The 23,159-nt window shown below is 43.7% G+C and overlaps 1 protein-coding gene across 2 annotated transcripts in view; it reads left to right on the forward strand.

Moving 5' to 3' along the window:
- Positions 1-8,062: 8,062 nt before the first annotated feature.
- LOC125137777 (NACHT and WD repeat domain-containing protein 2-like) overlaps positions 8,063-23,159 on the forward strand; it is a 110,539-nt gene continuing 95,442 nt past the window's right edge. Inside the window, exon 1 of one of the 2 annotated variants that reach the window (XM_047798826.1) lies at positions 8,063-9,089. In XM_047798826.1, the coding sequence (XP_047654782.1) occupies positions 8,939-9,089 (151 nt within the window). In that variant the 5' untranslated portion in view covers positions 8,063-8,938. The remainder of the gene's footprint in view (positions 9,090-23,159) is intronic. The other variant, XM_047798827.1, reaches the window with a different exon arrangement.

A 23,159-nucleotide genomic window follows, 5' to 3' on the forward strand; every position in this document is an offset into this window, starting at 1 on the left:
CGAATGCTAGCACCACACGGCATATAAAAGGCCATATAAGATAATGAATGCAACACAGAGTAAACATTCATTGACTATTACCTCTCTTCCCTTACCTTTAAGACAAATTTTGCATCCTGAGTTTCCTTCTACTTTCTTTGATTTGAACTCGTTTTCCTTTGCCTGGGTAATTGCCTTGGTATGCTATCTAATATCTAGAGATGAAGTATGCTATAATGTATGACACAGTCTGAAGCCGGACTGCCTGTATTAAATTTCCTGCCCAGCCACATCTTAACTGTGTGATCTAGGTAATCACCTTGATGTTACCTTGCCTCAGTCTCCTCATTTGGAAAATGGGAATACTAATAGTGCCTTCATCCCAGAGATGACAGCTTAGAATAAATAAGTTAATGTCTATAAAGCTCATCAAACCATATCTAGCCCCGTGAACGTCATTTAAGTGTTGATCACTCTTATTGATATTATTACTATTATTACTACTACCACTACTTCAAGCACTTAGGTAAAAGTGCCCTACAATATTCTTCTTGGAGGAGGGATTCTAACCCAATATCTGCCTTCTTCATTTGCTGTTGATCTCCAACTTCTTGATATTTACTACTGGATATCCCATGTGCCAACCGTCTCTCTGCCTAAACTCTGAATGTTTTGCTGCTGAAAATTATCCCCAAGTACTTGCAATATCCTGAAGTTTGTCTCAATTTTAGAATCTGTTCATTCCTTATCTGTACATAGAGTTCTGCTGTTCCAAAATTAACTGGCCCCTGGGCCACTGAGAACGTGTATGTGTGTGTGTGTGTGTGTGTGTGTGTGTGTGTGTGTAAAACACATTACCTTTGCTGTCATGTTTTTCTAACTCTGCTGTGAACGGTCATTTCCAGATAGCAACCCTTCCTCTTCTAATTCATTGTCTCTAATCTGCTGTGGTTCTCCCAATCAGGAAAACACAGTTTGTTTAAATTGTGTATACAATAAATGTGAAGAGACCCTGACAGAGAGCCTCTGGAGATCTCCCATGAGTCAAGGGAGCAAGTGGAAGTGTGTGAACATTGTAACATAAAGTGTGGCTGCTCAGAGAATTCTTTTTAGCTCATTTTCTTATTCTTGATTGTGGTCCAAGAGAGGTGAGCTTTTTCAGGCATCTGAGTCTTAAGAGACATGGAACATCATTGTTTTAATTTTACTACTAGGAGTGCAAAAAAGCATTCAACTCATTTTTCATCCACAGCACACATGTTCTAAGCCATATAAGAGCAAAAGAAATGTCCCATACACTTGCTGAGGGAAGGTGTGTGAGGGTTTTAACTATCTAACCTCTGAACCTCCTTCTAGTGTTCAGAGACAGAGGACTCTGATTGGATCTAGAGGCAGGACAGAAAGCCACTCTCCTTGGCTTCCTGATCTCAGGATCTAGAATAGAGATTATAGGACAATAGTGACAGCAACATCTAGTGGCAATAGTGCCAGTGGTGACATCTAGAGAATGGTGCTAGTGGGGGCACTGCAGTGTCAGTGCTGTCCTAGATGTCTGTTCTTTTTTTTTTTTAGAGCCACACCCATGGAGTATGGAGGTTCCCAGGCTAAGGGTCCAATAAGAGCTGTAGCCGCCAGCCTACGCCACAGCCACAGCAACGCCAGATCCAAGCCACATCTGTGACCTACGCCACAGCTCACAGCAACGCTGGACCCTTAACCCACTGGGCAAGGCCAGGGATCAATCCCACGTCCTCATGGAGGCTGCTTGGGTTCATTAACTGCTGAGCCACGGTGGGAACTCCTAAATGTCTGTTCTTGAAATACTCTGGCTATGGATCCAAAGACCTGACCTCATCTGGTCTGCTCCCATTTCCCAAGCCTTGTTCGCCATCCCTCATTAACAATATTATTACTATCCAGTGATTTTCCAGAAAATTGTTTATATGCTCAAGCCAATCAGCACCAGTCCTGTTGTTTTCTACACACACAAAAAAAAGTGTAGAATAAACGGTTTTGATTTCCTAAATCATATATAAAGCAGGAACTTGATTTCAAAGGGTAGTTTATCCTCTGAATTGAAGTAGAGCACATCTTAGTTTATGGTCAGTAAATGTTATTGTCATATCCTTATTAATACAATTATTCAGAAAAGGTGGCAAAGTTCTATTTTGACTTACCACTTCCTATTTAGTTTTATTCTCCTAAACATCTTATAACCTAGAAAGAAGTGTTCAAATCCTTTTTAACAAATCACTTGCTTTCCTCTGTGTTTTCTTCTAGGACTTCTACAACTGCATGTCTTATGTTTAATATATTTTGAGTTGATTTTTTGTTCATGGTGTGAGAAAAGGGGAAATTTTCACTCTTTTACGTATGGATATCTAATTTTCCTAACAAGACTTATTGAAGAATCTGTCCTTTCCTCATTTTGTATTCTTGGCACCTTCGTTGAAGATTAGTTGACCATGTATGCATGGGCTCTCCATTTTGTTCCATTGGTTCATTTGTCATTTTTATGCCACTACTATACTATTTTGATTACTATAGCTTTGCAATATGATTTGAAATCAGGAAGTGTCATTTGAAAACCAAATAATTTTTTTTTCTTGCTCAAGATTGCTTTGCCTCTTCAGAGTATTCTGTGCTTCTATGTATGAATTTTAGTATTGTTTTATATATTGATCTTGGCAATGATTTTTTTGGATATGACATAGGCACCAAAAGCAAAAATAAACAAGTGCGATTACATCAAACTAAAAAGCTTCTGCAAAGCAAACACCAACAAACCCACAAAATTGGGAAGAAGTATTTGTAGACCATATATTTTATAAGGAATTAATATCCAAAATATTTATGGAACTCTTACCTTAAATAGCAAAAAATAACCCAATTAAAACATGAGCAAAGAACCAAATCAGTATTTCTCCAAAGAAGATTACAAATGGCCAACAGAGACATATGAAAAGATGCTCAAAGTCATTAATCATCAGGGAAATGCAAATCCTAAAACTACAATGCTAGGAAGTGTGAGATTTCGGGTTCAATCCCTGGCCTTGCTCCGTGGGTTAAGGATCCAGCATTGCTATGAGCTGTGGTGTAGGTTGCAGATGCAGCGCAGATCTGGTGTTGCTGTGGCTGTGGCATAGACTGGCAGCTGTAGTTGTGATTAGTCCCCTAGCCTGGAAACCTCCATATGCTGCAGGTGCGGCCCTCAAAAAGAAAAAAGACAACAAATAAATAAATATTAAATAAATAAATAAATATTTTAAAAAATAAAAATAAAAACCAAAACACATGTTAGCAAGGATATGGGGAAAATAGAATCCTTGTACACTGTTGGTAGGAAGGTATATTGGTACAGAATTATTGGAAAACAGTATGGAGTATCCCCCCAAAATTAAAAATAGAACTATTATATGATCCAGCAGTCCCACTCCTGGGTGTATATTCAAACAAATTCCTCTTGGACTCACCTGAGCTGTTACTAGAAATAAAGGTATGGAATTTAGCTTTTGCTCAATAAAAATATAAAAATCAATGTCAATAGGCAATGTAGCTAACATTGCTATCAAAGTAGAGCATTTTATAACCTTATTTGGTTTTCCTAACAACCAGTATAAAATATATAGAAAGTACAAATGATGTTCATTAATTTAGCCAAATGGATCTTGTTATATGTTGGTAGCCATGTGGTATATTATCATTAATCCATAGTTTGGTGTTCAGAGATCTAGTTTTGAGACTGGTTCTTCTATCCACCGAGTGAACTTGGATATGCCACTAAAATCTCTTGATCTGGTTTTTTATAATAGAAAAATTGGGGGGGGGTGGTGAAGTGTAGTTAAATGTGAACCTACTTCACAGGGCTGGAATCCAAATGAGTTGACAGGTATGAAAGTGCTTCGTAAAAAGCAATTCTCCCAGTAAGTATCAGATAACAGAAGAAGAGAGAAGAAAGTATCTAAAGGTACTGTATTTGCAATTAGTGTCATTAGGGGAATCATAAAATGAAAATAAAACATTTAATTTAGAAATAATATAAAATCTACACATTTTTATTAAGAAACTTAACTTCTACTTTGTGTGGTGTGTGTAGTGCTCTCATAACAATATGTGTTTAGACAGAGGTAAGAGGCACACTGATCAAAAAATGCATTAAACAGATTTGGAAGGGGGTGGATATAAAGTTAGAATTTCTGAGTCATGAAAACATCAGATAGCAAATTCAGAAAGGTGTAACTTTATTTAAAACCCAGCTGCTGTGAATTCTATCATGCTGCAGACACCTCTGAATCAACAATCTCTGTTGGCAAATTGTTATGCTGACAAATTCTCACATAAATTGAAAATTTCCATTTTGTAAACAAGTGGGTTCCTGATGATCTGGATTATATCCTGAGCTGGAACTTTGGAAAAGTGAACTCCTTGCTTGAGTGACCCTGTATAATCCATTTCTCACATTAGCAAAGAGATTCAAATATTTATCACCAAAATCTGGGAGCCACTGTGAACATTAATGTAATACTAAGTCTAATACTCTTCTTCAAGTTTGGGAAACACAAAAACACCTGGTTGGTGTTTTGCATTGGCTAGATTTTATAAGACACAGTAATATGGTGTATTAATTTGGTCATCTTTATAACACTAAGGGCTCTATTTACACTCGTGTCCACAACAGGACAAATGCAGAACACTGGTCCAAAAGCATCCAGGCCAAAATATTTAATGTACAGAAATGTGAGTGTACATGCAGGCAAATACAGGTTGGGTGATGGACTTCCTTCCCTTCTGTTGGGTCAGAGTCACAGGGACTCTGGTTATGTCCTTTATGATGACTGTCCCCATCATCTAAGCAGGATGAACTGGACACGGGCTGTAGACATGCAACAGGGTGAAAAAACATCAGCCGTCACAGGGAAGAGAAGCAGGTGAGGTATATTCACAGACCATGGACTTTGGTACAGGCAACCTGCACATTCATCACAAGAGGTATGCAAGGGACAGCAGTACCCAAGAAGGTCCATCAAGTGGGGAGATAAGAGGCGCTGGGCCCAGACCCCAGATATAGTGGGATTAGATGAAATACCTATTAAAAGCCTTAAACAGAGTCTAGCTGACAGATGCTTAGTATATAGATTAGGCATTACTTTTCTTCTTGTTTTATAAAATTACTTTGTGAGAGGGACATTACCTGCATACCAGAAGGAGTTGGATTCCTTGACCATAAAGTTCCTTCTTGTCCTATGAGTACAATGAACCTAGCAGTAATTTTACCTCTGAGCAGCCCTCTTTTATCAAGGGCCGGCATCACTGCTTTACAAAGATAGGACACCTCTTTGTGGTCCTCTGGCCTGAGAATTGGGGTGAGTGAGAAGATAGAGAGGGAAGTACCTGTTCCTAATCACAAGCTTGGTCCCAAGCCCATTTTTCACGTACCTCTATTTTCCTATTTCTAAACACTTTTTGAGATGCTCCAGACAAGCTCGGGAATGATATGTGTTTACCTGTGGTCTTGTAAGGAAAGGACAGTACCCATAGAAAACAAGGAATTTGCAAGTTTTTGTCATCAGATCAACATGCTACAGTTGGAAGAGTCTGGTCTTGTGTGATATCGTGGCAGAACTTCTTTCCTATCGCTAAGGCTATGGTAACTAGCCTTCCACACCTGAGAACACAGGCCCAAACACCTATTTCTCAGGTTTCCAAAGATGTCAGCCACAGAGCCCTCTTGTGGCGCAGTGGATTAAGGACCCAGCATTGTCACTGCAATGACCCAGGTCACTGCTGTGGCTGGGGTTTGAACCCTGGCCCAAGAACTTCCACATGCCACAGGAACAGCCAAAAAACAAACAAACAAAAAACAAAAAAGATGTCAGCCAGGGCCAAACCAATGTAAAATTAGAAAACAGGGATAGTGTATTGCAAATACTACTGAGACAGGGGCCCAAATACCTGGATCCTGGCTCAAGCATTAACTAGTTCTATGACCTTGGACAAATCATTTCTCTTCTTAAGCCTTGGTTTTCTCGTGTGTAAAATGGGAGTGATAATAACATGTCTGTAAAGCGTTTTAAACAGATATAAAAACAAAGCAGTCTCCACACTATAATTCAGGACTGGCCTTCCACAAGCATATCCTGCTCCTTCTCTTCCCTCTTCAGTTTCTCTCTCTCCCCCCCTCCCTTGTATAGCCAACAGTTCCTCAGGGTGGGAAAGACATCTAGTTAATTCATAACAAAGTGTTAGCATCGTGGATGACTCTTCCCTTATGCCATCTGCATGCTAATGAATGAATCTCTGGTTTTAGGCTATCTGATGTTACCAAGAGACAGGATGGAAGGAGACAAAAGTGGGGGGGGGGTGTAGGGGGGATGCAGGTGATCCAGTATCCTTAGGTAGAAAGCTCCCTGATAACCCAAAGACAGCAGCCTGCTCTACCTGACGAAAAGCTGTCTGTGCCAGAAGCCTCCTGAAGCATGGCCCCACAGATAATGTGAAATTCTCTCTCCTCTGCATCCTTGGTCTGCAGTGACACTGGCAGATGCTAAACTTTGGCCTGTCTCGAACAGCTAATTAGGTTACAGAGGCTGCCAAAAATCCCAAAGTCATCCTAAGAAAGGGAAACACTGAGATCTCAAGCAAAGGTCAGAAGACACAAACACTAATTTGATTTTTAAGAAAGAAACCACCAAATAAGAGGGGGAGGGTGAGAAAGAAGAGAGGGCAGGTAGGTCTTTGACAATCTGGCAACTCCACATCAGTCTCATAAACATTGAGATCAGGTATAAATTGGTCCCACTCCTCTCTCCAGTAACAAATACTGTATATTCATAAAGGATGTTACTGTAACAGACACAGTATATTCATAACTTCTTCCAGAGAGCTTAGTCCAAACCTCCTGAGACATCAGGAGCGCTTTCAGAGTTCTTCCTGCTTGAGAACGTGCCCACCTGGGAGTAATGGGGCTGGAGAGGGGAAGGAGATAATTTACTAAATGGAATCAGTTGAACAAACACAAACACATGGGCATAATCAAGGCTTCTTTATTGTTTGCATCCAATTATTACAAAGAATTGCCGTCTGCCTCTGGGTTCTCAGTAGTGGAGAGGCAGCCTTAAAAACCTAGAGACCCAATTCTTCAAAAAGATTACCCCAGAAAGTTCGTGTTGGGGATGCGGTGGGGTAGCAGGATAAGCAGGACTTCACTGCCACCAGCAGGGCCCAGAAGAAGTGCAGGCCAAGAGAAGACCAGGAGCTGCCTACAGCAGAAGCCCCACGCAAGAACATAAAACTTGCAGCTGTGCCCATCCGCCCCCTCCCCAATCTCAAGATTGGGAAAAGCGGTTCTTCGACTCTAAAGGACAGTTGTTCCCGCCCTAGAGCTCAACATGAGGGGTTTGCAGACCAAACTGCAGTTAAGGCTCCAAACACGACTTTCTCCACCACCACCCCCCCCCACACACACACACACAGCACAATCACACTTTTATTCTAGGAGGTCTTTTTCGTGCCCTGGCATTTGTAGAATTTCGGAGGTGCAGTGGAGTGTGGCCTGGAGATGGCAGTTTTACGGCTCAGTCCCTTTGCGTCTCAGGGCACCCCGGAAGTGGACCTGACCCCTTGCTCTGTCCATCTCATGCCCCCAACCCAGGTAGCAGATCCGCGTCCGCTCTGGCCACATTCGATCAGGTGGAGCCAATTCATGCTTTGCACGGGCTTGGAAAGGCTGCTTAAGGCCAACTCTGACCTCTCGCACCGGGCTCCAATCCGCGGTCACCTGCACTTTGCGGGCCTTTGCGCGGGGCGATGCTCCCGGGAGCCCACATCAGCCTGCAGTGCCTAGGCGTGCGCCGCGCCGCACGGAGCTCCAGGCATCCTCCCATTCCGCGGGCCCCAGAGCCTCCGAGCTAGCGTAATGGCCCAAGACCCAGCTGGGGCGGGAGCAGGAAGGACCCCCTGAAGGCTTAGAGACCTCGGGAGGGCTTCCCGCGGAGATCCGCTCTCGAAAAGGTTCAGAGACCATGCGGCGAGGAGCACGTGAGCGGCGGGGCTCTGTTATAAAAACCCCCGCTCTGCTGCGCGTGGAGAGCTAGAGGAGAGGCAGGACGCTGCCACCTGCACCAAGAAAAACGGTGATGGTGACACTCCCTCCTGGACGCCTGAGGAGGTCCCAGGTTTTTGGTGCGTCGGACCATAGGGGTCCGGGCTCCGCGGTACGTCTAACTTTGAGGCGAAATTCCCAGCACTTAAGCAAAAACGCACAGAGGCCGGCACGCGTGCATTTTAGAAAATGCTCAGAGCTTGTTTGACCTTTAGTAGAGTTGAAGGAGGAGTAGCAGAAATCTCAGGCTAATTTCTTTCTTGTCCTCCGCCGAGGAGGCAGCAAGGAGCGCCCCAGCTCGACCTTAGAGAAGCCCGAGAGACCCCTTATCAGCCTGAGACCCCCGCGCCCCAGCAGCCTTTAAATCGCGGGATATTCTACGCCCAGCGGGAGGCAGCTGGAGGTAAACTCCGGTCGCCTGGCGTAGATAAAGTTTGGTCCGCTCCACTTGCCTGCTCCCTCCCGGCCGCGTTGACAGCTCCCTCCTCCAGCGGCGGGCGCGGGCGGGGAGATGGCCGCGGATTCGGCGACCCGCATGGGCGCTTCCCGGCGCAAAGGGGCGCCACGCGCGTAGCTCCACCACGCTGACCTCCCGCACATTCCCGCTGCTGCGCTGAACCCGGGCAGCAAGCGAAGGCGGGCGCGCAGAGGGGCAGGAGGCGGCAGCGACAGGGGCCCGCGGGTCCGTATGGCCGCTGTCCGCCCGCCAGGAGTGTGCGCCACGGAGCTCGCCTGCGGCTACTCCGGCTTGAAGCGGCTCTGAGCCGCGCTGCCTGGGGAGATCGACCTAGCCGTACGGCGGAGCCGCGGGCAAGAACCCGAGGATCAGGAGGCGCCGGCTTTTCCTCCCTGAGGGCGATGTGGCCGGCCGGTGCGGGCACCAAGCTGCCCTGTCCCCGGGACTCTGCGCTCCGGCGGGCGGCTTTCTCCGGGAACCTCACCGCCCTGCCTTCTCACCTTATGCCCGCGGGCCGCAGCGTCCGGGTCTTCATCAGCGCCAACCCTGAAGGTAAGTCCCTCGCCAGGGCTTGTCTGTCAGTCCTTCTACCGGTCTGCGCAGCGGGAGCTGGAGAGAGTGCCAAGGCACAGCCAGGTGCACCGTGCGTCCTCCGCGCTCCCTTTTTCTAGGTAATACCGAAGCTGCCCTGAGCGCGTGGGAATTTAATTTAAATCAGTTTTATGTCCTTCCTTATCCCGTCTGCCTACTGACTTCCCCTAGGACACTCATTTCTCGTCCCCTGGATTACTTTCCCTGATCCGGCTAAGAAAAGGACGCTTCTGGAAGCTGCATCCTGCCACACCCCCACCCCCACCCGGTTTTCCTTTCCTTCAACGGTTTCTTTTCGAGGTTATCGTAAACGCAAGTAGTAAGATCCTCACGCTCTCGGCTCCGCGGCAGATTCCTGAATGGGGGCTCCCTCCTTTGCCACTCTTCAGGCCGAGGCGAAGTGAGCGTGCGGTTCCCTGAGGCTCGCCTCTTGCCAGTGTGTGAATGGTACCCTTTTCCTTGGGCGGGGGGGGGGGACGCCGCGGAGACCCTTGTGAACCCAGGATCCGTGGAGATTGAGGGGCAACGCGCCGTAAATTCCCCGGACAGGCTGGCGCTCGGCCCGCCGCTGACTTCACCGTGAAGTGTTCAAGATGAGCTCATTTCTGCAGTTGGCTAGATCGCCCCGGTCTAGAACTTGGCCGTCTCAGTCGTGTTCCTCCTAAAGGCTGGACACCTGGTAGATGCTAAACGAAAACTTGTTGATTTATTGCATTCACAAATCACAGCGGCTGATGTCTGGGTGATCCGTTTCTTGCTCATCACTGACTTTCAGTTCGCAGTCCTGAATAGTAACTTTCATTCCCAGTAAGTGAAGAAAAAGTAGGATGCGTCTGACATGGGCTCGATAACGCTGTAGGAATTGCTCTTTTCTAGAAAAAGAAATGTTTGGCCTTAAGATGAATGTATGGGAGACTGAAATAGATATGTTAGATCAAAAACCAACTTTTGCCGCTCTGATAAGCCTTGGGTCCGACAAAGAAGTAAAAGGAAAAAAGAAAGGTAACGCTGTCATTGGACGAAAACCCAAGGCTCTGGTCGCTTGTCAGAAACATTCATAGGGCCAACAAAAACAAAAAAACTTTCTAAAAAATCGTTTCGAGAAACACTAGCCGAAATTTCAGGTAAAGTTCACAAGTATGATAAGGGGATTGGGGGAATGTAACCCACAGTGATTAGTATTACAAGGACTATATACTTTTGAGGAAGGGCATGACTGCCCTTTTATCAGTTTCAAATTAACTTTCACAGAACTTAATAATTAAGGAGGCTTTTCGGAAGCCAGAGTACACTCTTTAAACATCTTTTTATCTGTATAAAGGGCTTACAGAATTTTTTACTTAAGTCTGGATAAAGAAAACCTTGGAGCTGTGCAGCCTGTTTAAGGATCTATGGAAATCTGAAAGTTAAGTTTTCAGTGTTGTTTTTAAAAATATTGCTAAAAACAGTTTTGGAGAGAACTGTTGGAAAATGGTCAGTTTTTCAAATTTTCCTGTGCTTAAAAAAAAAAAAAAAACTCATGAGAAGTGTTCAAATGTCCTAAAGTAAAATCAGCTAAATTACATTTTTTTCTTTAAACAAGTTGTTTCTAAAATACAGTGACAATTCTGTTAGTATCATCAGTAGTTAATTTTTCTTCAAATTTGTAATTTCTAGGGTAAAAATCAGTGATAATGAATTTTGATAATCGAGTCGGCTTAATATTGAATTGACATTCAAGATTAATGTTATTTTTCTTAAGTCTGTATACGAGATTCTATAAACTCTCCAGTTTCTTGAAATAAAAGCCTTAGCAGCTATTAATCGTAGGAAAGCAAAGCAGAGGAGGGGCAGATCATGGCTTCTGTCACTGAGCTGACAGCTTGCACATTGATCTTAAAAGACAAGAAATGTGAGGTTTACCTGAGAAATTGCAAGGGGGGCAGGACTTCAAATTTTACCCTGGTTAGAAAGCTGAGGGTACATTAAATAGAAAAGACAGAGATGGATGGTTTTTTAGGGCCTGAACATGAAGCTTTGCTGTCTCTGTAAATGCTCTGTCACAGACAGCACTTTACTGCAAATTCTTTATGGTAATGATTCAGGAAGCAAATGGTTGTGTTTTGGTGCGATTCAGGAGTAGATTGTTGGCCAATACTCAAGAGCCTCTCCACTGTCAAATTAAGACGGAGTAGTCTCTTAAGCTTTCCTTTACAAGCAGAAATCCAATTTATGCTCTAAATAAAAGCTGCTGTGTTGAATTCATAACAGTACTTTTAAGAATCCAGCAAGGGTCTCCCTTAGATTGCTTTATAGGGTTTGGATGGAATTTCCCCATCATTAAGATAGTACATGTCTTTAGAATGGAAAAATGACTTTTCCATAGATTATCCCATTCAGTATTTTAATTTTTGTCCTCAAGCTCTGTGAGGCTGGTGGGCCAGCAGGTGCACTCCCTATTTTACAGATGAGAAAACTGAGGCAGCACCAGGTTAAGCTAGTTGCCTGAACTCATAGAGCAGAATGAAACAAGCTGGAGCCTGTGGGGGTGGGAGACTCAAAACTCCATCTTTGTACTCTTTGGCCCAGCCTAGGTTCATGCCAGATTTCTGTAATGTCTCACACCCATATGGACAAGAAAATCAGCTGGCTATAGTAGATCGTGCTGGCTGTGCTCTTGAAGCCTGACATCCACAAGAAGCTGAGTAGCAGGAAAGGACCAGGACTGCCCTACCCACTTCACCCCATGAAGAGGAAGCTGTAGGAGCATTCAAGGAAATTTCAAGATGTTCTGAACTCGACGAGACACATTTCTGTCTAAAAGTCTATCTACATCTGACCAGTCCTGCCACGTGGTAGACACTGGAGAAGAACCAGCATGGGGGAGGAAGCGCTTGTCCCAGATTCTCTTACATGGCTAGGCCTTGGACTCCATTTAGTCCCACCTCCCACCAACATAGCAGTCCCATCTGTGGCATCTTTATTAATCCTTGGAAGTTTTCTAGGCAGCCACTGTCTCCCTGCCAGAATGTCACTTATATCTCGTTGAAATAGTGATTCTAAAAAACATAAAATCCTCCCCTGTGATGAGCCTGAGTTGAATGGTCCATGAATCTGAGGAGGAAAGGAGTGTGCCCAATTCTCTCCCGGTGATTGAAATTTCAGGTACCTCTTAAATAATATCTTCTTCTCTGTTTCAGTTCTTGCCAATTGAGAGTAAGGCACTGTCTTAGCTCAGGCTTCTGTAACAAATACCATAGACTGACTGGCTTCAACAACAGACATTTCTTAAGTTCTGGAGGCTGGAAAGGCCAAGATCAAGGTGCTGGAAGATTCAGTTCCAAAGTTCAGGGCCCTCTTCCTGGTTTTCAGATGGTTATCTTCCCACTGTGTCCTCAGAGTGCAGAAGAGAGTTCTTGATTTTTGTCCTTTTTTTTTTTTTTTTAATGGCCACACCCCCAGCATATGTCAGTTCCCAGGCCAGGTAGTGAATCTGAACCACAGCTGCAACAACACAAGATGCTTTTAACCCTAGGCTGGAGATCGAACCCACATCTCTGAAGTGACCCAAACTCCTGAAATTGGATTCTTAATCCACTGTGCTACAGTGGGAACTGCTTTTGTCCTTTTCTTATAAGGACAGCAATCTCATATTGGGAACCCCACTTTCATGATCTCATCTAAACCTGCAAAGAGCTCACCTCCAAATATGATCACATGACAGGTTAGGGCCTCAACATGTGAACTGGGGATAAGGGGCAAACATTGAATCCATAACATTCTGCCCCTGCAACCCCCTCCCCCCCATTCATATCTTTCTGGCATGCTGTTGCACTCATTTCATCCCAACAGCTGCAAAAGTCTCACCTTGTTCTAGCATCAACTCTAAATGCCAAAGTCTCACCTAGATAAGTGTGAAGGTCCAGGTAGGATTCGTCCTGAAGCAAAATTCCCCACCAGCTGTGAACCCGTTGGATAAGATATGTTCCTCCAAAATACAACGAGGGGACAAGCATAGGATAAGGGAGAAATTGGAAGGACGAAAGGGGTGAAGGGTTCCAGGCAAGTCTGAAACTTAACAACAAATACCATTAGGTCTTAAGGCTCTAGAATAATGCTGTATGGTTTGATGCTTTGCCTTCTGGACCCACTGGATTGGGAGTCGCCCACCAAGGCTGCAGGAGGCCCTGCCCCCAAGACTTTAGGCAGAGGCCATCTCCCCTGTCGAAGCCCTCCACCAACTTTGAAACCAGGGAGGCGGCCCCGATGATGTCTGAATCTCCTTTGGGGTCATTCTTCCTCTGTCTTGAAGGATAACATGTTCACAGGCAGTAGCCCTGCAGTCCAGTCCTATAGGACCTAAGAAGCCTGACAGCCTTCCTTCCTGGCATGTGTCTGCTGGAGGGGGAAGGGGGAAGGAGGATGGGGTCTGTGGTTCACACCCATACTCACTTCCTTACCACAGGGTTACCTGACCCCTAGTGGTCTTTTCAGACCCAACCTCCACATTTTTTTTGCAATATGGACAGGCTGAGAGCTTTTGAGATCATCAGTCATTTCTTTTTGCTTAACAATTATTTTTTCCATTCACCTCTCTTTCTCATTTTACTCTAAACAGTCAGGAGAAACCAAGCCACTCCTGCAACGTTTTCTTGGAAATTGCCTCAGTTCAACATGCAATTTCATTGGTTCTAAGTTCTACCTTCTGCAAAACACTAGAACACTGTTCAGTGAAGTTCTTTGCTACTTTATAAAAGTCACTTTAACTCCATTGTCCGATAACATGGTCCTACTTTCTGAGATATCACCAGAAGGCTTTGCTGTCCATATTCTGGTCATGGTTGTTTATGTATTCTCTGAGAGCTGTCTCTCCAACTCTCCTCTTTCTAATCTCTTACCATAGTTGCTGTAACAGTCCCTTCATGGCCTTGGCTTTTTCTGGCAGGCACCTCAAAACGCTTCCAGCCTCTACCCTTTCCCCAGTTGCAAAGCTGTTTCTCCATTTTTAGACATTTCTTACAGCAGCACCCCACTTCTTGGGACCAAAGTCTGTTGTAGTTTCCTAGGGTTGCCATAACAAATGACCACAGATTGGGTTTTAAACAACAGAAGTCTATAATCTTATGACCATGGAGTCCAGAGCCTGAAATCAAGGTGTTAGCAGGGCTGTGCTCCCACTGAAGGCTCTAGGGAAGACTCTCTGTCTGCCTCTTCCTTGTCTCATGCCCATCCTTGGTGTCCTTTGCCTTGTAGTGTCATCACTCCAACCTCTGCCTCATCCTCACATGGTAGAAAAAAGAGCACTCTTATGTCTCTTATAAGGACAATAATTCCATCACGGGGCCCCACCCTCATATCTCATCTGAACCTAGTTATCTTCCAAAGGCTTCATCTTCAAACACCATCACATTGCGGGGCGGGGAGGGGGGTGGTGGTGGTTAGGGCTTCAGCATGCAAGTTTGGGGGAACACAGCCCTCAGTCCATAACAGGTCAAGTCTAAAGCAGAAAAAAGACTGAAATATTGCCTTTATTACTAATAAAAGCTGAAGCAGGTGAATACTCCCCTATCTATGGTCCTTTAGGCCAGATGCGATTTAGCAATTTGACATTTTTTAAAGTTAGAGGGAAACGGTGTATATGTTTGTTATTAATATCCTATAATCAGATGTGAATGTGTTCATTGAAAACTAGTTTAAATTAGTGCTGTACAGAACTTTCTGCAATGCTGCAGGCTCTGTATCTGCATTATATGAGAGCACTCGTTACATATGCCTATTGAGCTTTGGAAATGTGGCTAGTATGACTAAGAATCTGAACTTTTACTACCATTTCATAGCCATAGACCTAAATTTAAACAGGCATACATCGATATTGGCTACTGTATTGGACACAGAGCTCTAAATGGGATAACAACGATTTTGAATAGCTTCGTGTCTGTCAAGGTCAGGTTTTGTCACCGGTGACTCAGGGCACTTCAGGTTTTACTGCCAGATGAATTGGGGGGAAAACTTGTTTTCCATACTTTAGGGCTTTTGTAGTTGAAGGAGGGGCTATGGATCTTTGTAGGAGAATGTGGCTTTTAACTTTAGGCAAGTGGGTTTCCCAGTGCTGAACCCTAGAAGTGTGGTGACTTACCTGCCCAGTGACCATTAGCAATGGACGAGGCACCGTCCAACCCAAAGTGGACAGACTCGACCCCTTTAAGACATGGAGGAGGAGAAAGCAATGGCAGGTTTACTTTCAAAAGAGAACGAAGGGGTTGGACTATTGGTGCTCAGATTTTCCTTCCAAATGCATCCATCAGATTTAGACACTTCTCTTCCCCTGAGAAGTAAGTGCTGGCCCTGCCCAGGGCTACTAGTGCATCTCCTTCTGTGTGTCAGGAGACATCTGGAGTGGATAGAAAGCTACCCTTACTGCCTTTTCTGGCATACTTCATGCGCACATGCAGATTTATGCACTGGTCATCTTTGAGGGTTGTGCACTTTTGTTCACAATGTTAATGATCAGATGCTGAGTCCATCCCACTTCAATTTCCTACTTGTCTTTGCATCTTCCCAGACTCTCTTCTCCATTCCTGTGGAGCATTGGTAGGAAGACTCATTCTCCAATTGGCAGAAGCCACAGTAAAGAGAGAGCTTTTCCACAGTTGTTGCAACCAGTGGCCATTGGCTTTAGCTTGTGCTCACAGGCAAAAGGCAGGCAAATGTGCATCAAGAAATACACAAAAACCTATGAATATTCTTCACCATGGTTCTTCTTTCCTGCAATGCTCACTTCCAAGCTCCCTATTTCTCACTGTTTCTAAGAATACAAGTAAGCACAACAACAAACGTATATGTTCTCTTGATACTCCAGGAACATCTTTCAAATTAAGAATCTTAAGAATATCACACACTGCTATTTTATGATAAATTCACATAGGATGTTTGTAGTAAATTACTTCTAAATTTTTAGTGGTTGAATCTATAAGTCCTTCAGCAAACATGATTCAGGCAGGAGAGAATATTTAATACAGGCTTGAGAGCCAGACTGACTAGTTCAGTTCACCATTTAATGCAGTGATCCCCTAAGTGAGTTGCTTAACTTCTTTGTTCTCAGTTTCATGATCTCTAAAAGAAAAGAGCAGTACCTGCCTCACAGGTTTCTTGAGTAGGTTACATAAGCAAATAGATGTAAAGCACTTACAACGGTGCTGGACACATATTAAACATTGTTGGCTATTATCTGTATTTTTATTATTGGTTTCCACTGTGATCCAGACACTGTACAGGTGTGAATATGCAGAGAGAAACATGGCATTTTGTGCCCTCAAAGAATGCCACCTGCAGGGGCATCACTTAGAACTCAGTAGTTAAAAAAATTTCCAGATACTTTAGAGATCTAATGTTTCCCCAAAATATTGTAAGGGTCAGAGGAGTGATAGTCAAGGGCACCCCTAGGCATTTAGGTGTCATTGCAAAGCTGTCACCCAGAGGGCAGGAAACAGTGGACACCATTGCCAGGATCACAGCTGCCCCTGGACATTGGGAACTGGCTGGCTTCTACAGGTGCACACATGTGCTGAATCCTCATGTCACCTGCATGCTCCTACCAGCAGAAGGACCTCCCTGGCTCCCATTGCCCTCTAGATGGCATGCAGGGACATCCCTTGGGGCAAAATAGGATTGCATTTGAGTGCTGGCAGTAAGACTGGAAACCTCCAGGCTTCCTTCCTGCCCGACACCACAAGGATAGAGGGAAAGAAGTAACAGTGCTCAACAGCCAGAAGCCATCTGTCCCCAGGGGAAGCAGGCACATGCACTCACTGGCTTACTCAATCAGTAAGAATGCTTTTCTGCTGGCTAGAATACAGCAGTAATGGAACAGGCTGGTCTCTGATCTCTTGGAGTTTACATAAATGACAAAATATATGTCATGGGCACCATGGTAAAATATGAGCAGAGCATATTTAAGGAGCCACTGAGCAGGGGGAAGCCAGCTTGGGGCTCAGAGTGAGGGGTTGGGAGGACGCCCCAGAGCAGAGGAATGGAGAGAGCCAGGGCGTAGACGCTTCTTTGCACCATCATTGAAATGTGAGGCGAAGCAGTGGTGATCTCTCCAGGAAAGAGAGGGGGCCAAACTTTATTATTCAAGGAAGAGCTTTTATCCTTTTCAATAAGAGTAGAGCTGATGTCTTGAGGTGACAGCACCGTTTGTCCCTTAGAAGGCAGCTCATTTAGAATGACATTTAAAAGCATGGCTTGGACCTTATAGGTACTCTGTCTACAAATCGATCATGACTTTATGGTTTAAAAAAATCATCTACAGATGTTTTAAAATTCTGTTGCACCTAAAAAAAAATGGTTGCAAAATTATGATTCTCCAGCTCTTCACATTTACCAAGTGGCCCTTCGTATTCCACTGTAGTAAGATCTCTCCCTTCTTCCCTATCTGTTTATTATAAGTATGAATTCATAAATTTCTACTCCCTCCAATTATTTATAACCCTTTACTGTACTTAAATTGTCTTGGTGCAGAAATTGTTCCAGATGTGGCTAGTGGGAGCCGCTTCAATTCTTATGACATCTTTTCAAAGATCCCTTACTTTCTGGTATAACAAGTTGTTCCAGTTTTGCCTTGAACCTACCTGCCCCAATTCTTTAATCAGCCATTTCTCTCCAGAGCCATGGTTCTTTTTAGTAAGGGTTGGCATTAGGAGACACCCATTTACAGGGTGTCTGCAAGTTTGGACTTTGTTTCAGTTGTCTGCTACTTTGTTTCAGTTGTCTGCTACTGTGAATCAGCTCATTCTAAAACTGTGAGGTCACCCAGTGATTTACCATTTCTCACTCACCTCTCAGGCTCCTCAGTGCTCCTCCAGGAGGGCTCACGCACTTCAGCCTTTCTCTCATCATTCAAGATCCATTGTGGGTATTGGCTTCCCCAGAGAAAGGAAATGCAAGCTGCCAAGCCTCTTTGGGCGTGGGTTTGGAAGTCCCAGAATCCCCCTTTCCCTGCATTCTGTCTGCGTGAGTCATGAAGATGAGCCTAGATTCAAAGAGAGAGGAGATAGACCCCATCTCATGATGTGAGGAGGGGCATGTGCACGCAGGGAGGGGAGGATTTCAGGATGGCCGACTGTGAAAGTGACCGAAACCCCCAGTTACGTTGTACGGTTCCTTTGACTTGCCTTGGCATGATTTGATTACATGAGATAATACATGAAAAGTGAGTAAACCGCTAGTCTGACACGTAGCAAGCGTTCAACAAGCTTTCTTAATAACAGTAGTCATTGTCGTGATGTTAATGAGCTGTTGAGCGTGACAGTGACTCTGTAGGTTGCTTCTTCTAGAACCTCTCAAGTTCTGAACTGAGAGTTCCTAGGTAGGAGGTCACATTATCACCACTTTTGCTGCTAAAGATAACAAAAGTGAATGCGTTTGTGTTTCTTAACACTAAACACCAGTATCAGACAATCTTCCACCCCTACCCTGGCAGCAGGGACAGCCTCCATGGGGGCTGCTCCATAAAACCTGGAGCCTTGGAGTTCCCATTGTAGCTCAGCAGTAATGAACCCAACTAGTATCCACGAGGATGCAGGTTTGATCCCTGGCCTCATTCAGTGGGTTAAGAATCCAGCGTTGCCATGAGCTGTGGTGTAGGTCGCAGATGCAGCTCAGATCTGGCATTGCTATAGCTGTGGTGCAGGCTGGCAGATGTAGCTCCTATTCAGACCTGGGAACTTCCATATGCTGTGGGTCTGGCCCTATTATAGTTTTTAAGAAAAAAAAAAAGATAAAACCTGGAATATAACCACACTCTCCTCAGACAGACAGGTCAATTTCCAGGGGAAAGAGGTGAGCAGGTAATTGAGCTTCCCTGGTTTATTTTCCCCACATTTTCTGGTCAAATAAATCACCTTTCACTTCCTTCTGGAGTTCTAGGGAATGTTTGTAAGGAGGGTAGAGAGCCTCCAGGAGCCTTTCTCTCCAGAAGAAACTTCCAGTTAGGGGAAGAGAGCTTCTCTTCTAACACAAATATTCACTTATTTCAGCTTTAACATTTGTACGCAATGGAAGCTTTAGTTACCCAGGATCATTTAAATTAGATATCTAGTTTGACAGAGCCTAAGTTATATCACAGTGCTATATCTTAATACAAAGAAGAAGACTGAACTATATGGTGTTATATACCTTATATACAAAAGCAGGACCTATGTGCAGATATTCATATCAGAACACTTTCCTAGGGTCAGTGTTAGCATGGGCTTGGCAAAATTTGTTTCTCAAATCTAATAGTTTGTTTTAAACCACTAAATTTGGGGGTACATTGATATGCAGAAATAGACAACTAAAACAAAAAAAGTAAAGTACAAACACCAAACACCTTTTTAAAATGGCAAATGATGAAATTCCTACAGAATAACAGAAAGTCATCTACAAAGTAATTGGGTTTGATAAAGCAAGTGGACGGCTCTTTTAAACTCAGGGAAAATCCTTTAAGTCTTATTCTTAATGGCCATATGATTTAAAAGTAAAACTCACAATAAATGGCTCACAGGATACATAGGTGGTGAGTTATGTACAATCTAAAAGAAAATACAGCAATAGTAACTTAAAGAGACCTTTTTATCACTTCTTCAGAGCTTTAGCTTCCATCCTTATTTTTATTGTAATTAAACAGAAGTCTTTCTACAAGTTAAAGTATATTGGCTGTTGTATAATTAGAAAAATGATGTGTATGATACTAAGTTAATGAAAGGATTAACAACAACAACAAAAAACCCCTGAACTTTGGATGCAATACAAAGGGAATAATACCCACTTCCAATGAAATACTTCCTTGAAATCTCATTTTTAATCCAACATATTTCAAAGACTTTGACATGCGTACACTTAAAACAGAGAGCACAGCCCAGATGTCAGTGTCTTATTCCAAGAGTGATTACAGGATCCAACTTAAAAATGAAATCACAAAATTGAAAGAGTGTCCTTCATAATGCTTAATCTGATCCGTTGTGTAGAGTGTCATTCAGAGAGATTCTTGCCGCTGAATGTATTTCCTCCAGATTCGCATCAGCTGCAGTATTTATTAGTAGGCATTAGATATAACCCTACTCCTAACTGGTTGGTGTGGAGGCTTACAAAGGAAGCAAGAGATACATACTGCTGCCTTAATTTTTCAACTTCATCCATCAAAGATGCAGGAACAACGCAATTACCAAAAAAACACTGTGAGAAGGATGTTTATATGTAAAGGCCAATTGAAGTAATTGAAATCAACTGTCATTATCTGATATCCCAGTCAGGCATGAGCTGGTCAGACTTGGTTAACAGAGAAAGACCAAGATGTATCAAATTTAAGAAACAGACCTCTCTACACTAGTGAGTGGCCAGCAGGGAAACTGGTCCAGCTGCAGGTGAGGAGAACCTGTCTACTGCTGAGAACACCAAAAAGAAGACAAAAAAATAGAAGTTCCCCCTAAGCCCTTGGTCACTCTCTTCAAAAGGTCGTAATCTGTATAGTGAATCAATGGTAATAGCAATAAAAGTAGGATGTAGGAAAAACGGAAAAAGATGCAGACCTTCCCGCCTCTGAGAAGCTATCTTCTGTAGGTAGGTTTTTATTTGCAAACCCGTGGAAGAATGAGAGCAGTCATAAAATAGCAGTCACAGTTTAATGAAATTGTGGCTGGGGAGTTCTTGTCGTGGCGCAATGGTTAATGAATCCGACTAGGAACCATGAGGTTGCAGGTTCGATCCCTGGCCTTGCTCAGTGGGTTAAGGATCTAGCATTGCAGTGAGCTGCAGTGTAGTTTGCAGATGCAGCTCGGATCCTGCATTGCTGTGGCTCTGGTGTAGGCTGGCGGCTACAGCTCCGATTAGACCCCTAGCCTGGGAACCTCCATGTGCCACTGGAGCGACCCTAGAAAAGGCAAAAAGATTCCACCCCCCCCCCCAAAAAAAAAAGAAATTGTGGCTGAACTAGAAATGTTATAAAGTATGAGGCTTTTTGCCACATGGCCACCAGATTTTTGGGCACGCCTTCCATTGGCAGGTGGAATCTGTGACTTCTGTCCTTGAATCTGGGCTCTCTGACTGATTTTGGCCAATAGAGTACAGAAGAAATATTACAGTGCCAGTTTCTGGGCCCAGACTTTTAGAAATCAGCCACTTCCTCTTCTGCCTTTTGAAACACTTGTTCTTTAGACTGCAGCCACCCAGAGCAGAGATCCCTGTCAGAGCAGTGAGCAGTGCCCCACCCTGCTGCAAGGAGGAGGAGCCATCTCAGAAGGAGGTCACCCCCAACAGAGCCCTCCCAGGTGAGGGAAGGAGCAGAGACCTCTTCCCAGATTTCAGAGCCAGGAGGAATGTGAATGACTGTTGTCGTTGTAAGCCAACGATTTTTGTTATGTAGCAGAAGATAAGTAAAAGAAAACAAAACAAACGCACTATAGCATGGACTGGCTAAGGTGAAACGAATTGGAGGGGATGGATGTGTATCCCAAGATTATAAAAAATCTTTGGCAAAGAATTTAATTTCCTCGGAGTTCCCATTATGGCACAGCGGAAATAAATCCAACTAGGAGCCATGAGGTTTCGGGTTTGATCCCTGACCTCGCTCAGTGGATTAAGGATCCGGTGTTGCCGTGAGCTGTGGTGCAGGTTGCAGACATGGCTTGGATCTTGTGTTACTATGGCTGTGGTGTAGGCCAGCAGCAAACAGCTCTGATTCGATTCGACCCCTAGCTTGGGAACCTCCATATGCCGCAGCTGCGGCCCTAAAAGGACAAAAGATGAAAAAAAAAAAATTTCCTCAAGCTTTGTTGCCCCTCAGGCTTCTGGGAATTGAGCATATAAAGACTACCTCACAGGGCTAGTGTGAAAAATAAATGAAATACTATAAGCACCTAAAATAGTGCCTGAAAGAGAGAACTTAAATTCTAGATCAGAATTTGTTAAAAACCCCAGGTGATGGGGGGTAGGGGGATGCTCTGGGGTTTGGGGATGGAAATCCTATAAAATTTGATTGTGATGATCTTCATACAACTACAAATGTAATAAATTCATTGAGTAATAAAAAAATAAGTTAAAAAAACCCAGGTGATACCAAAAAAGAAGAGGTATAAAGTTACAAGGGAATGGGAATTACTTAAGTAACTTCTTTTGTAAATTGTGGCCTGAAATGGGTCATTATTCCCAAATTATGCCACCTATATAATCATGTAAGCTTTTAGATAGAGGGGATTACATTAAAAGTGTATTTTTTAAATGTTGGTTTAACATAAATATGAATTCAGCCCAAATTATGGGGATATTAAGTTAATGAGTTCTATCTTTAAATAATAGAGCAGACACTAAGTCATCTTCAAAAAAAAATTATCTGGCAAAAAAGACTTCTTTTGAAACCATAGGTAGCAAGCAGATTTCAAAAAAATGACATTCAGAGAGAATAAAAAGTTAGCACTTTCTCCTTTTAGTGTAAGATGTGCTAAAATCTTATACTAAAAATCATCATTGCTTTCACACATGAAGAATCCCTTTAATGTTGCTTTAGATCTTCGTGAAGGTTCATAGGTTATTTTTTTTTTCTACTTCTATTACTCTTTTAAACCTTGATGCACAGTTTGCCTGCCACAGATGTTCCAGGAGCATGCGGTGCCCACCTTTATGTGGGAGGGAGCACCCTTGATGAAAATGAGCCACCGTCTTTATCTAGGAAGGGTTTCAATACAAATCTCCTGTAGGGTTGAAAAGTGACTCATTCCAAGTGGCTACTACAGTGGAGCAACCTGACCCTTATGTAAGTTCTCCTCGTGGGTCTGTCATGGTTAGGGGAGGCCTCCATTAGATTGAGGAAATAACGTAAGGGTTCCTGTCGAGGTTTGGATGGAGGAGAGCAAAGAGGAGGCCAGAGAGAAAGGAGGAGATAGGTCTCCGGTATATTAGCAGACAGGCCAAAGGTAGATGCATGATAATTTGAATCTGGAGGGTTAATTCACCTGTTCTTTGATTCTGCCCCATAAATCTGAGTGGAATGGAATTGAGAGAAAAGGCCCTGGCATCTAA

The sequence above is a fragment of the Phacochoerus africanus genome, chromosome 10 (assembly GCF_016906955.1).
Source record: "Phacochoerus africanus isolate WHEZ1 chromosome 10, ROS_Pafr_v1, whole genome shotgun sequence".
Classification (NCBI taxonomy): Eukaryota; Metazoa; Chordata; class Mammalia; order Artiodactyla; family Suidae; genus Phacochoerus; species Phacochoerus africanus.